At 44.1% G+C, this 14,247-nt stretch overlaps 1 protein-coding gene across 2 annotated transcripts; it reads right to left on the minus strand.

Annotated features, from left to right (window-relative positions):
- Positions 1 to 2,339: 2,339 nt before the first annotated feature.
- On the minus strand, positions 2,340 to 14,175 carry LOC142564683 (uncharacterized). Of its 2 annotated transcripts, XM_075675804.1 has the most exons (4): positions 13,921 to 14,175; positions 12,200 to 12,324; positions 7,154 to 7,466; positions 2,340 to 4,731 (listed from the first exon to the last, which is right to left on the minus strand). In XM_075675804.1, exons 1-4 carry the CDS (start codon positions 14,112 to 14,114, stop codon positions 2,706 to 2,708), a joined length of 2,658 nt encoding a protein of 885 aa, XP_075531919.1. In that variant the 5' UTR covers positions 14,115 to 14,175; the 3' UTR covers positions 2,340 to 2,705. The 2 variants fall into 2 exon arrangements, with proteins under 2 accessions (XP_075531919.1, XP_075531920.1); XM_075675805.1 differs by lacking the exon at positions 12,200 to 12,324 and having other exon boundaries at positions 13,921 to 14,169.
- Between the last annotated feature and the right edge of the window lie 72 nt (positions 14,176 to 14,247).

Raw genomic sequence — 14,247 nt, forward strand, 5'->3', positions numbered from 1 at the left:
CTGCGCGGATTTTCTTTAAGGGCAAGTTTAACAACTTTAACATTGGCTATTTCTTGATGAATCCAGTATTTAAAAAGTTTGTCATTTTTTATGCTAATTACTAACCTTCAAAAACCAAGAATACCCCGCTGTCAAACTCACGCTATCTTCAACCCCACTGAGCTCATTTCAGCCCCAATAGCGCTCGCCGTGGATTCTCAAACGTTGATTACATTTAGCTGGGACACCCGGTATATAGCCATAACCACACGTACAATGAAACGAGATAAATCATAGGGCAAATCGATTGCCAGGTTTATTTGAAAAGTTGAAATATTCAGGCAAGGAAAATCGCAAGTGAACGATAACTTTACCTTTATTACCATTTTTAGCCCTCGGTTTCTCTTCTTCTCCTTGCACATTACATGGCGGGGCTTGTCAAACATTGCAGTCTTGATGCCATGAAGGCTTGGTTGATTGATCGCTTACTCCTACATCACGAACAAAGCGACGTCTGCAGTTTAGACGGACGTCCCACGTTCGACACGTTGGCCGCGAATGGCATTGTCCAACGCTGCCAGGGCTAATGGTGTACAGAAATACCCGGAACATTGGCCGGAGAAGTTACGTTACGGTAGCCCGATTCCTAAAGCACCCGACGCGTAATGTGGGGCACGAGCTTTCAGTGCCCACCTACTGCTAGTTAATTTTTCGTCCACTTGCATTTCTACTGATATATTTCAACTGTTCTATAAACGATACTAATTACCCGCCTCTATGCTTTCTGTACATTTCTAAAATAGCTGGTAGCAGATAACACAATCCTAACCCATATGCTGAATTAAATGGTGAGCTGGCCATTCCGTCTAAGAGCAGCCGAAATCCTTAATTGAATAATAGTCATATATAGGCTAATCACATTTTGAAATTATTACGTTGAAGCACAAATTACAATAAAAGAATTATAGCCGGTAAGGTCGCTAGGCATATGCACTTGGAAATAGTTCACTAAACTGCACCGGTTTAGAGATATTAATTTTCAAAGTTAACGCGAGATGCATTGGTGTTTCAGTTTTCTTTTTTTAGGAAGCCCTGTTTGATGCATTCAAGCACGAAAGCAACTGGAATATCAATGAATTTCAAGCGACACTTGGAAAATAAATATAACCGAACTGGTGCAGTCTAGAGGAATCGTTACAAGAGGATGCGCCTTCCCAACTAGCTGGCTACAATTCGTAGACTAAAATGTGTGCCGTAGAATAACAAAAGGGAAAACTAATTGGCATACTTATGTTAATTATTCAATTGGGCATTCTTATTTCTCGTATAAGTCATGACTGCATCATCGAGTAATTTGCATGAAGGGTTGGAATTGTGCTATCTGCCTTTGGCAATGTTCAACAATTTGGTGCGGCTAAAAAAAAGAACACCCTGTATAGACAATTCAAGAAGTGCATGATGAAAAACACAACAAATATCTATTTGACATTTATGCCTGCGACCGCAACGTTATCAAGGATGTTTTTTTACAGACGTAAGGACCGCTGTTTCATCCGCTCCAGGTTTACGTATATGTATATATCTATATATATATAGGGTTTCTTCAAAGTTCAGCATGCAGGACCCGACTTAAGATATACAGAAAAGAGACGACGAACATTTTGGAAGAAGGTTCGTCGTCTCTTTCCTGTGTGTCTATATATATATATATATATATATATATATATATATATATAGGCATGGCTGCTTAGTGGTTGTGGTGTTCCGCTGCAAACCGTGAGGTGGTGGGATCGCATTCTGGGCAGAGCGGTCGCCTTTCAACGGGGGAAAATGCGAAAACATCCGTTTACTTAATTGTAGCTGCATCTTAAAGAACTCCAGGTGGTGCATATTCTCAGAGGCCCTCATTACAGCGTGCTTCGTAATCAGATCATGGTTTGGCATGCAGAACCCCGTACTTTTTTATTTCTGCTCACGTTTTGCTTCCTTTCTTTCAAGGCGTTAAACATGAATCTTCATGTTCATGTCTACTTTTTTGTCGCTGTTGTCGTTGCGCTTTACACCCTCGAGGATGCCTCCCGCACTCGGCCCCGCAACCACTTTGCTCACTTTAAATCACGAACGTTCTCTTTAACAAGCTCTCATACTTTCCTCGGGGCTTTCTGCCCTTCCTTCTTTATTGAAAGCCGTGATCCCCTTATTGTGATGACTTTCGCAAAAGCAATGCGTTTCTAATTGTGCAATGATTTCAAACAGTCTACTTTTGCTTCCAAAAGCTTGCATTTCCCCTTATATTGATGTCTTCTTGTGAGTATATCTAACGTTTATGTGTTGAAGAGAGCAAAATAGACAAGAAATTCAAATTAGCACGAACACAAATAGTGTCATCTACGGGTAAGTTTATTAGACGAAACCTTCGCTTCGAATATTGTTTTTCAATGTAAAGTAACGAGAAATACACTGACAAAAAACAATACCTGAGAGCACCCAGGCGCCATAACCATTCTCGCTATACCGAAGCGCACAAAGTTTTCATATCGCTTTATTTCACTGTAATTTAGACATACTAGAGTTTGCTATCGTTACTACGAAGGGGGAGCGGTTCGATTGGTTAGCAAGGTCACAGCCATCGGTCGCATAATGTATTCGCTGTTTCGGTCTGAAAAGTTTTGCACAACAAATATTTTCATCCATGTATGACGTTTTTTTGTATATAAACGTGGTAGCTAACAATTTTGACATCCCACTCTGCCAGTGGTCGAATGTGTTCTGTGCACGCAGGCGGAATTGCGACCTATGCAAGGTGTACCCACGTGGTGACCTGTGTTACTCAACCCTGTGAGTCCTGCGGCTGCCGCACCCACACCAGCCATCAGCGCGGGAATGGCGGCTGCTCCTAGGACTGCACCGGCTATGCTCCCGGCACTGTTGGTTGATGTCCGACCTGAATCTACAGTTGAGCCACTGCCCCCATGGTGGGTTCCGACAGCGGTTCCACTAGTCACTGTGGTACCTCCACTTACTACACCGGTATTACTGCCACCAGACCCTACTACAGTGCCACCTATTTCTGTGCCCCTGCTGGGTACTCCAACACTAGAACCGACTCCTGCGGCAGCAGATGAGGATGTACCAGTGACGGAAGTTCCGGCAAAGAGTGGGCCAGGCGCTCCTGTGGCGGGTAGGCCACTACCTGTGGCGCTCATTCCGCCAGTTGCACCGCCAGATATTGCGGGAACCGCTACTGATGTTAGTGTAGTTGCCAGACCAGTGCCTACTCTGCCGCTTGAAGAAATACCGAGCGAGGGTGTACCCAGTGTGCCTGTTGAAGCAAAGCCTGGCGTGGCGCCTATGGCATTAGTGATTGGCGCAAACGGTATACTTGGTCCGGAAACGACCGGGGCAAGCCCTCCCGCACCGCTCACGCCAGCACCCTGTGCACTGACTCCAGTAACAGTCGTGGTGGGCAGCACGGGATTACCTGTATGTGTGCTTGTTGTGGCTATACCGCTGCTTAAAATTCCAACTCCAGTAACACCGTGCGAGGGTGTAAGCACTGAGCCTGCTGAGCCAACATTTGGCGCACTTCCTGCCGACCCAGATAATGACGGGACAGCTGTGTTTATTGCAGGACTGGCTGGATGCGGAAACTCACCGCCATTCTGACCATAGGTGCCTGTAACCGCTGCCACACCGAGTCTACCACGCCCTCCGATGACGGATGGTGTTGTACTGCCTGCGATTAGCCCACCACCAACTCCTGAAGTAACATGCGGTGCGGTACCTTCCTCCCCTACCGAAACACCAGCCGCTCCAGTTCCTTCGATACCAGGATGGATGGTCGAAGACCCTATGGCACCACCTCCTACTCTGCTCTCGCCAGACTCCATCGAATCATCTGGTCCTATTCCTTCACTGTATATAGCACTACTGGTCGCACCAAATCCATAAGTACCCGTAGTAGGTGCTCCATCAGTGTCCACTGATCCAGGTCGATTTACTCCGGCTCCTGTTGAGACGGCACCCATTGTGCCTCCAATAACGTTACCCGGGATAAGCGGTACACCTCCAGAGCCCACAGATACTGGATGAATTAATCCCACTCCTGTTGAGACAGTACCCAGGGTGCCTCCCACAGTGCCACCCGAAATAGATGGTACACCTCCAGTAGCCACAGATCCTGGTGAAAATCTTCCTGCCCCTGTTGAAATTGTACCAACTGTGCCTCCCACACGGCCACCCGAAATAGATGGTACACCTACAATGACCACAGATCCTGGTAAATGTCCTCCTGCCCCTGTTGCGGTTGTACCAACTGTGCCTCCCGCACCGCCACCGGAAATTGATGGTACACCTACAGTGCCCACAGATCCTGTTGTAAGCCCTCCTGCTGCAGTTGACGCTGTACCCACTGCGCCTCCCACAACGCCACCCGGAAGTACTGCGGTTCCGCCAGAGCTTATCCCCCCACCTATGTTTCCAGCTCCACTGGGCGTGAGTGGTACCGCCAGTCCCAGGTACCGGGAACACTCCCCTTGTGGAACGCAGATAGTCTCCCCGTTGTGCTCAACCTCGGCGTAGCCCTGATCGCAGACACAGCCGCCCCTTTGACAACGTGTGACGCAAATTCTGGGCGGACGTGCGCCGCATTTCGCTGCACAAGTAGACACGCAGAACTCGAACTTCGAGTATTGTGGGCATTTGAGAACACACTTCGCTGCCTTGACGCACCGATACTTCTTCTTAGGGTCCCTGCAAGCAAGAAAATGGAATATCAGTTGTGTTCCAAGACAGAAATTGCAAGCTCTACAGAAAGAAACTTGAAGTGCTGTTAGAGAAAAATAAGCTGCTGTGTTTAAGTGCAACGTTTTATATTGGTTCTCTTCAGTAGCCTGTATCAGCAAAAATCATTTTCTGTATAACATGTACTTCCTGTGTCCTTGGCCGTACCTATATCGACAAATGCTCCCCTTTGCTGAGCATTTGGATTGCGATGTACCTAAAGTAACCGTTTTAGAAGTACTAGAATAAAGGTGGATGCAGTTCTAGCGTTTCAAGATATGACAATATTATTCTGTGCAAAATGAAAGATCCTCTTGCCTGTCAGAAAGGTGGGGAAATCCGCTAATGCTGAGACAGTTTGGTAATCTTGTTTAAGAAAAACTCTGGTTTTATTCAAAAGAATACTCGCTGAGATTGGCACCACCTATTAAACGCCTCTGAGGGAGAAAGGAAAAGCTGCTCGGTTAAAGTATTTCTTTTTTTCAGTGTCACCAAGTAGCGCCGCCACAGTTTAGTTTCAGTGGCTATATTTACAAAGCTTTTCCTACGTAAGTGCTTTCTGGCACTGCCCGGTCAGTTTCGCTAATAACATGTCCAACCCCCGGATGGGTTGAAATTGTTTCTGGCGAACAATTTTGCCGTTCAACGTTTGTGTGAACATCGGTCTGATTTCCATTATATTGCAGAGATCATCAAAGAGGCTGATCATGGAAGAACATGCCCCAGTAGCTTGACTCAGACAGCGCCTACTGCTTATTCTTGGGTCAAGCTGTTCAGCTTCTGCCTTCATGGATGTGCTTTCAATAATTTTGTCTGCCACTTGTAACACAATATGACTGCAAAGTTTGTCGTCTACTTAAGTATTCATACTGATTCGCACTGGGTATTATAATCTGATTAGTATTATTTATAAGAACAATGTAAATCTAGATCAGTTCTTCCTTTGGCATAATTTTGTAGCAACTAGCGAAATGGTCGCCCCGTTTTGCTACTAATGTGCGTCCGAGGCCATGGTACATTATAAACGTATTATATCGATGTAGTTGTTTGCAGAGTTTGAGATTAAATTTGCAATGCTATCTTCAGATTTTTACCTTGTAGAGTCGTTGCGAGTTCTCTCAGAGCAAGGACCTCGTACTCGTTCATGAACTGTAGACATGTGCATGGGAGCATACCACTTCCTCTCCAGGGGACAGGAAGAATACAGCGACCGTTCGCATGTAAGTGACCTCTTAATACTTAATGATGAAGTGGTAGATTTCATGTAACAGCCCTCCATTTGATAAGCGAGAACATCACTTTACACAAAAATAACGCGAACTGGGAGAAAAATCGTCATCCCGTATTGGGTTCACGGTTTTTTATACTACGTACCAGTAGGGTTAAAAATTTTTAACCTGACTAGTACGTAGTATAAAAAGCAGGAAAGCGTAGCAAGCCAGCTGGATGGTTGGCTTGCTAGGGCAGCTGAAGCTTTAGTGGAAGTGAAACAGGCGTGCTGCTTACATTCACCGCGTAAGCAAATCAAAACAGCAAGGCTCCGCGGACAGCTTTCACTACTCACCCAACTGTCAATCATAACTTGGTCAGTTAAGGGTCCATGCGAGTGTTTACAATATCCGTACTGCCGTACGTACTTCTCTTCGACCCCCGCATTAAAGTCACCACAGCAATATTTTTGCCAATGCGCCGTCACGCCGTGTTATGCGATAACGTGGCCGTCCCTGTCGCCGAGTTTAGGCTTAACTGGAATGGACGGAGCATGTCAGGGGTTGCGGAGTATAGTGGTAAAATTTATTCACGTGACCTTCGGCAAGGTTCTAGATCCCGTGTTTTTAAGCTTTCCATGTATGGTTTTTATTCAGGTGATCTAAAACTCCGTGCGTCTTAAAGTCGCCTAATGACAGAACTTTATTACGTTGTTTACAGCTGGCAGTAAAACGGTGTAATGTAGCGCATTTTACTCCAGCATGCCAGAGTACTTTCTTAGCACATGGCAGTTGTACAATTCAATCTCGGCAAATTTTTGCTAAAAGTGCAGCGCTTATTAAGTAATGTGCAGAAACTACATAATGCTGTGCCAAATAAAAACACATTTGTGGTTTCTCTGAGATTAAAATCAATGTCAGCGTTCAAAACGACTTAAGACCGCTCAGGCGCGTCACAAGCAAGGTAAACTTGGGAGAAATTGTGTCCTGTACGCCTTTAGTGTAGCAGACTGTTCGAAGCGCGCTTTGCATCCTGATTTATATGAGGGAGTTAGTTTGAGCACTTCTGTTGCAATACTATTCCTAGCGGTGAGTATTGCACTCACCGTTGTAGAAGTGCATCAAAAGGAGGTATTGCAAGCGTTCCAAATATAATGCACGTATACCATAGGTATGCAGCTCACCTTAGATAGCCAGGAGGACAGTCGCATCGAAGGACGCACTTTTTAGAGCACGATCCGCGTATTGGCTCGTTGCACATCACTGGGCAAACACGAGCGCACACGTTGAAGTCCTTGTCCCGGAAGCATTTACAGCGCTTGCACTCCTGAATGGTGATGCAGTCGCCCCAGGAATTGCGGACAAGTCCTGGTCTGCAGATACAGCTGCGCGGTTTGTTCCGTTCAGATAGCGGTGTCAAATGATGTCTGCAAAATTTTTCTTGGCGGTGGCTTCCAATCGCTGGCTCTTCAAGACAACCGCACGGAAGAGATCCATCTGGGTGGAATTAATAGAAATAGATATTTGTTACACATGATGTCTGTCCTGGTTAAACTTATTACCCTCTCGTTGCCTAGAGGATGACATTTTACACTGTTTTTCAACTACATGCATTTCGCAATGCGTTCACAGACAAGCGACAATGTGTTAGTTATATTTGAAGGACGCGCGTTTATTCAGCGTCATAACGTTTTGCTACCGACTGTGTAACATAATTAATTGACCACTTTCGTCATAATAAGCTGCCTCCTGCAATTAGTACGTGCTAATAGGTACATGTTCAGAAATTTCAATTACTCTCCGCAATCCCATATAGGTATCGTCTGACTGTCTTTAGACTACCAGCCAAAGTACATTTATTTGTAAACAATTTCCGACGGGATTCATAACGACTGGCATTGGGAGTGAGGCAGTTTCGCAGTTGATAAACGCTGCCGGACATAATACGAAAGCATCAGCATGGAGCTAAGGAACGAGTACTTATTCTGACGCCTGCGAGGTTGCTCATCTGAAAAATGGTGTTGTTTTCTAAGTGGACGTGCCGGAAAAATTTAGCGATTTCATTCATACAATTGCATCATGTTCCTAAAGTAATTAGAAATATTATATACTATACTATATTATATATTATGTATTATACAAATATTATATATAAATATAATATTATATATTATACTAGAAATGTAGGAAGAATGTTACTCTGATTTCTTGGAGATTTACCTCAAAATCTATTTAAGCTGTATGCTATCCAATGCAATCAATTTTTAAAGTTTTCGTCAAGAATAAAATATAGGAAACATGCACGCTGCTCCACTGACTTGTCGTCATACTCTATATTGACAAGTGTACACTGCTCAGCAATTGAAACGCAATACTAAGAAAGCATGGCGGCCGGAGCTTTGTGCGCCACCGGTGAACGCGGAGGATGCCAAATACGCAATTGGGATGCACCAGAAGTATTCTCGCTTTCATGTCACACAAAACTCATCGTCTCACTCTCACCAGCACTCTCCGCTGGCACAAGGAATTACCGGCCGCCATGTTCACCGGGTATCGCGTTTCAATCACTGAGCACTGTACATTGTGTGCAGGTTTTTTTTTCGGTGACCGCTGATTCAACTACTAACAACTGTTAAAGGTATCGCTCGGCGCAAGGCAGCTCCCATGCATAAGGAGAATCTCGATTGGAGCGACCGATTCCAACTGTTGTCTATGTTGCCGCGGAACTTTGTGTAATAATATTGCATGCACGAGGTGACTAGTGTTGTGGACTCCGGAACACCCGCCAACGCGACCGATTACTCTGAAATTTGCGAAGCTTTATGTACATAAACCGAACGTGCCTGACCCGCCATTAAGATTTAAGACCATCACCGACAGTGCTCGCCAAAGTCATTGTGCTCGTATTCCTGAGCACAGGTTCACACAATAAAAGAAAGTTAGTTTCGGGGCTCAAAGTTTTCTAGTTCACAACGGGACAATGAATGCTGTAACTTAAAGCTATTCCAAACTTTTCTATTCCAATTCTGCAATCAGTGCTCCACGAATGGTCGAATACTTTTTTGAACCACCCCCATTTCGCCTGTCTGTCACACGATGTCACGGAAACGGCGATAGGTCTTCATCTGACATGATGTGCACACTGATTATGCTTGATTGGACCAAACAGACAAAAAATTGCTATCTCTGATTCTACACCTTTTCGCCATTAGATCTCGGCTATTGGTCGAAAGATATTGGGCTGCGCCCATTTCACCTGCCTGTCACGCGACGTAACAAAACTGCCAAAAACTCACCGCGTAAAAATGACGTGTACGCGTTCAAGATGCGTTATTATGCTGAACAAATAATTTTTCTTAATAGCCGCAGGCTGCTCCGTTTCAAAAAGAAGATGGCTGCCGCCGATCACTCAGGCACTGGCTACTCACACCTGCGGACAGCATGGGTATATTTGCGTACAATAAAACTTTTTGCGTCACCGTGTAACGCTCTCGAGCACTTTTGGCACGATACGACCTCGCTCTGACAACTCTTCTTCGCTAAGGATCCCTTTTAGCAACATTGTTAAACTTCCGTTGCATGCCCCCACGATTTTCCACCAACCACCGCAAGCTAAGGCGAAGCGGACCAATCGCAGACGCCTGTATCACCCTCTACATCCGGTTATCGATTTTCAGGGCACTGGCTCGGCCCCGTCGAATCCCTCTCCACTTGAGCGCGCTCATCGTCTCTTGTCAGCCAGTTAGATCAATAAAGCCGCTAATTTTACGCAATGGTATTTGTTTTTAAGGTAAGCAAAAATGATCTACTATAAATGAAGAGAGCATTTGATTAGTCTCTTCAGACAACCCTGCAGGTCAACGCCCGATGCTTGCGTCGGCGGTTACTTAAATTCGGGGCCCTATGAGGTTAAAGTATTCCGATGTGTTTTTTTTTTTGCAATCTCCTGACGTCCCATTTACGTAACCGCCGACGCAAGCATCGGGCGGTGAGCTCTTGCGGTTTTGTGACGTCGCAGGCAGGTGACAGGCAGGTAAAGTGGGTGCAGCCCGAAAACTTTTGACCAATAGCCGGGGGACTAATGGAGAAAAGGCGTCAAATCGGAAAAAGCTATTTTTTTTTCTTTTCTTGGTCTAATCCTTCATAATCAGCGTATACAGGCCATATCAGACTGGAAGCTATTGCGGTTTTCGTGACGTCAGGTGACAGACAGGTGAAGTGGGGGTGGTCCAAAAATGTGTTCGACCAATCGTGTAGGGCTGATTGCAGAATTGGAATAAAAAGGTTTGGAATAGTTTTAGGTTATAGCACGCTAGTTGTCATGAGATTGGAATAAAAAACATATTGGAATTGTTTTACGGCACAGGGCCCAATATGTACCGGTTCTTTTCTTCTCTTTTTTCATTTATTCGTGTTGCGCGAGAAACAACGGTGTTGAGTTAAGGGCACAGTTGGGAGAGGGGGGCGGGGGCATGACGAGCGCAGTTGGCAAAGCGTGCGTGCTAAGTTACAATGGATGTCGTAGTATCCTGCAATCGCTTTCTCAGTGCTTACGCACGTGATGTGAAAATGCAAAGCGCCACTCAAACGGTATGCACTGCAGCCGTACAACAAAGTGCTAGCGAAAAGGAAGGCAAAGACGCCGACGTGGGCTCACAAGTCATTGGCCCAGAAAGTCGCGGACTAAAGGCAGAGGGCCTGAGATGAAATGATCAAAAAGAACAAAAATAATTTTAGTTTAGAGGAAAGTAATGCCAATAAACGTCAAGAGTCGTCTACGTGAGAGGCGCCACAAAATCGACATGAAGTATCCCTGAGGGCTCTCGCTGAAAAAAAAGATGCACTATATATGCTGATTTACAGCCTATAATCACAAGCAGAGCTCAAGGACCTATAAAAGACATATATATATATATATATATATATATATATATATATATATATATATATATATATATATATATATATATATATATAGCTCCATTTAGTTCGTAGTCTCATTCCCACATCTTCTGTATGTATGTATATATATTGCAGCCCATGAGAGACGAAATATGGCGACCTCATGATCAACCTTTGCCAACAACGTGCCAAAGCTAAAGTGGTGCGCAATCTTTGCAGTGCAGATGGCCCGAAATGGGGTAGAATAAGGGTTTGGTTTGTGTTTTTTTTTTCGAAATAACAGGCGCCGACGAATAGCGACGTGAACTGTACTCGAAATAGAGGTACCGTAGCCCATATATCTATACATCACTGGCCTAGTTGTGTCCACCGATGGCCTCTACGTAAGCTGTAACCTGTATGTTGGTTAATGTTCAAGTGACCCTCTAACCTGCAGAACACAATTTGTTTTGGCTTGCTTCCGTTCGTAAAGAGCATGATTTTCATTGTGGAGAAGGTGCATAGTTAGACAAACGTTGTACAATGATCACTGAAAAGTACATTAGTTGGATACACAGCATTACGCCGCATACATCGGCTCCCCGATTGGCTGTTACATGGGGGACACGAACCTCACACGAACGTAGGTACCTATAAGAATTTAGTGTGGACTCGTGACATGCTTCTCTCGGAGCAGGCACAAAGCCATGCCCAACTTCATTCTGCGTTTTCGTTTCTTTTATAAGTTGCTGACATCATGATAATCATCACATGATAATATATCAGATCACGATAATGCAGTAACGGCACTGGGGCATCGGTAAAATGCAAAGACTGCCCATGTCCACCGTAAAAATTTTCGCGCCATAGATAGGTTTTTTGATTCTCGCAATAAAAGTTCACCCGCAACCTCTAACATAAATAAAGGGACTTTAGAAGCTGTGACAATGTACAGCACTGTCTACTGGCGAAACAAATCTAGCAGCCTGCAAATGAACCCTTATGCAAGCTATCCTGACCAAACCTTCATCCGAAGACAAAAACAGAGAAACGTACTTCAATTAAGTCGAAGTCAAAAGAGGGGATACGCACAAATTTGAGAGGCAAAATGAATTGGAGAAAGCAATTAGTAAAGGTCAGATAAATTTCTCAGGCAAGTTTTTCCATTTGATTGCTCCAAAGTAGCCTGAAATATCTGCAAGATTTTTTTTCTATATTGGTGGGTAATATGAACGGCTGCATAGGGTTGTCACTTTCGAAAGAAATGACTGACAGCAGGCTTGAGAAGACCCCTGCATTTGATTCTTCTCCTTATAAAAGCTATTGTTCATTCTTAAAACTTTACGTACTGGCCTGGCAAAATAGCGGTATATCCTTCTTGTGCTTGTAGTATCCAGGTCTGCAGAAAAATCCATTGTATTCGCCAAGGTTGTTTGGAAATGCTATTGTGCCACGTAGAAGTTCGTCCTTTGGACTAAGCACAAAGTTATAATGGCTCTGCATCAAAAACAGCAACTCTATGCACATCGCTATCAATCACTACCGTCGTTTTTGCGAACAGCGCCACTAGTGGCAAATGAACCCATTGAACACTGCCAAACTGTGAGATGACGCGCCCACTGAGGCCTTTGCTGGTGCTACCAGCTTTTTTCACTGCCTCATAAACCGAAGTCTGCCACATTAGCCAAGAAAGAATCTAGCATGCACAGACACATTTGCGCGAAGAAAGGCAGGCTAGCTCATACAGGTTTTTAATTTGAAGATAGCAATGTAGACGTGCCAATTTTCGGCCAGTGCTTCATAAACAGATGTGAAACAGAAATGATCGTGAGGCCTACTCAGCATGACTAGCCGCTCGTTCATTTGTGCAATGGGAAATGACACTGCATGCAGCAAGCTTTCGCCAGGTTTATTCAGGTAACAGTTCTCAAGAGGCACGTATTTCATACTTAAGCTGTAGCAGTTGAAATACACACTGACAAAGGGGATAATGTGCTAATAACGAGCGGGTGAGTGTTCTCTTTTCTTGATTGCTCGTCAATGTAATCTTATAGCGTAGTATCCTAAGAGTGTGCACCTTCTTTTCAAATGCATTTTCTGCATTTTCATAAAGTCCAGGCAGTGTGTCCCGGAGCCCGGCCGATCTGCGTTGTGCCGACAAAATACCAAGAAATATGGCAGTCGCCACGTAAGACAACGTGAAGATTCTTTTCTATAAATAAAATAAAACACACCCACTAGAATTTTCCTAGCAAGGAGTTATCTCATTTATCTTCGATTAGCGACAGCTTTTATTTTATTGACTTATACAACAAAATTTGCGCTTACCGGGTTAATGTTATTCAGCCGTAGAAATGCGGCAACCAAATATATGTTAGTAAATGTAACTGATACTATGTTATTCGTTCCATGTAGAAAGATATTTCCTAGGGGAACCTCCAGTGCTGAGAGTGCTAGGCCAGTATAATGCAACGACTACTTTCACTCAATTGCATTTTTTTTGTTTTAATCGAGCAATATTGGCGAGAAGTCCCTCACGCGACTGTCGAAGGGTGAAAACCAAAACAGTAGGAATGGGCTTTTGGGAAATGACACTAACAGTGCGTTGAAGGAAAGCAAACGAGACAAAAAGAAATAACACGAAAGAAATTGCAAGCGCAAGCGCGAATTGCAACTCAATTTACCTGCATGTATTCTGCTTGAACTTTCTTCGTGTTCCTTTGTTTTCGTGTTCTTTGCTGTCCCATATCAAGCTGTTAGCGTCATTCTTTAAATGTGAATGAACGAAGTGTGCATAATATTCGCCTCAATGGCAATCGAACTCTTACATTATCAGGTCCCCAGATTTTCGATTTGGTTACAATAATTAGGAAGTAGTGGTCCCTGTAGTCAAGGCCAGCAAATGTCTTCTGAATGAAGCAATGGTCGCATTAGGCTTGCATAATATGCTTCTGCAATTCCATGAACACCTTGTAATAAAATAGCTGTCATAATACAAATGGAGAAAACACTCTTGCTATTTTTTTGTGAAATAGTCTACATATGTGGAACGGTTATAAAAAATACTTACTAGATTCCTGTCCACTTGCCACTGCACAAAAAATGACGGATACAATTATTGCTATGGGCTTCATTCTGTTTCTCTTGATTCACTGAAAAATTTTGAGCTTTCTGCGTGCTCTCACCGTTAAAAACAATGCAGCTGCAAGTACAGCGCATGTGTTCTGCGTATCGTGATAAGCATTGTTCTTCCGAGATGAGCATTATTTGACTCGAGTGCCATTTTTTGACAGCCAGCGTATTCTCTTGGGGGTCTGGTCACTACATCGATTTAGACTTCATGCTTGCTTCATCGAGCATTTCAATGCTTGCTCTTCTGATGGTTCAAGCATAGTTA

Source organism: Dermacentor variabilis, chromosome 11, assembly GCF_050947875.1.
Source record: "Dermacentor variabilis isolate Ectoservices chromosome 11, ASM5094787v1, whole genome shotgun sequence".
In the NCBI taxonomy this organism is placed as follows: domain Eukaryota; kingdom Metazoa; phylum Arthropoda; class Arachnida; order Ixodida; family Ixodidae; genus Dermacentor; species Dermacentor variabilis.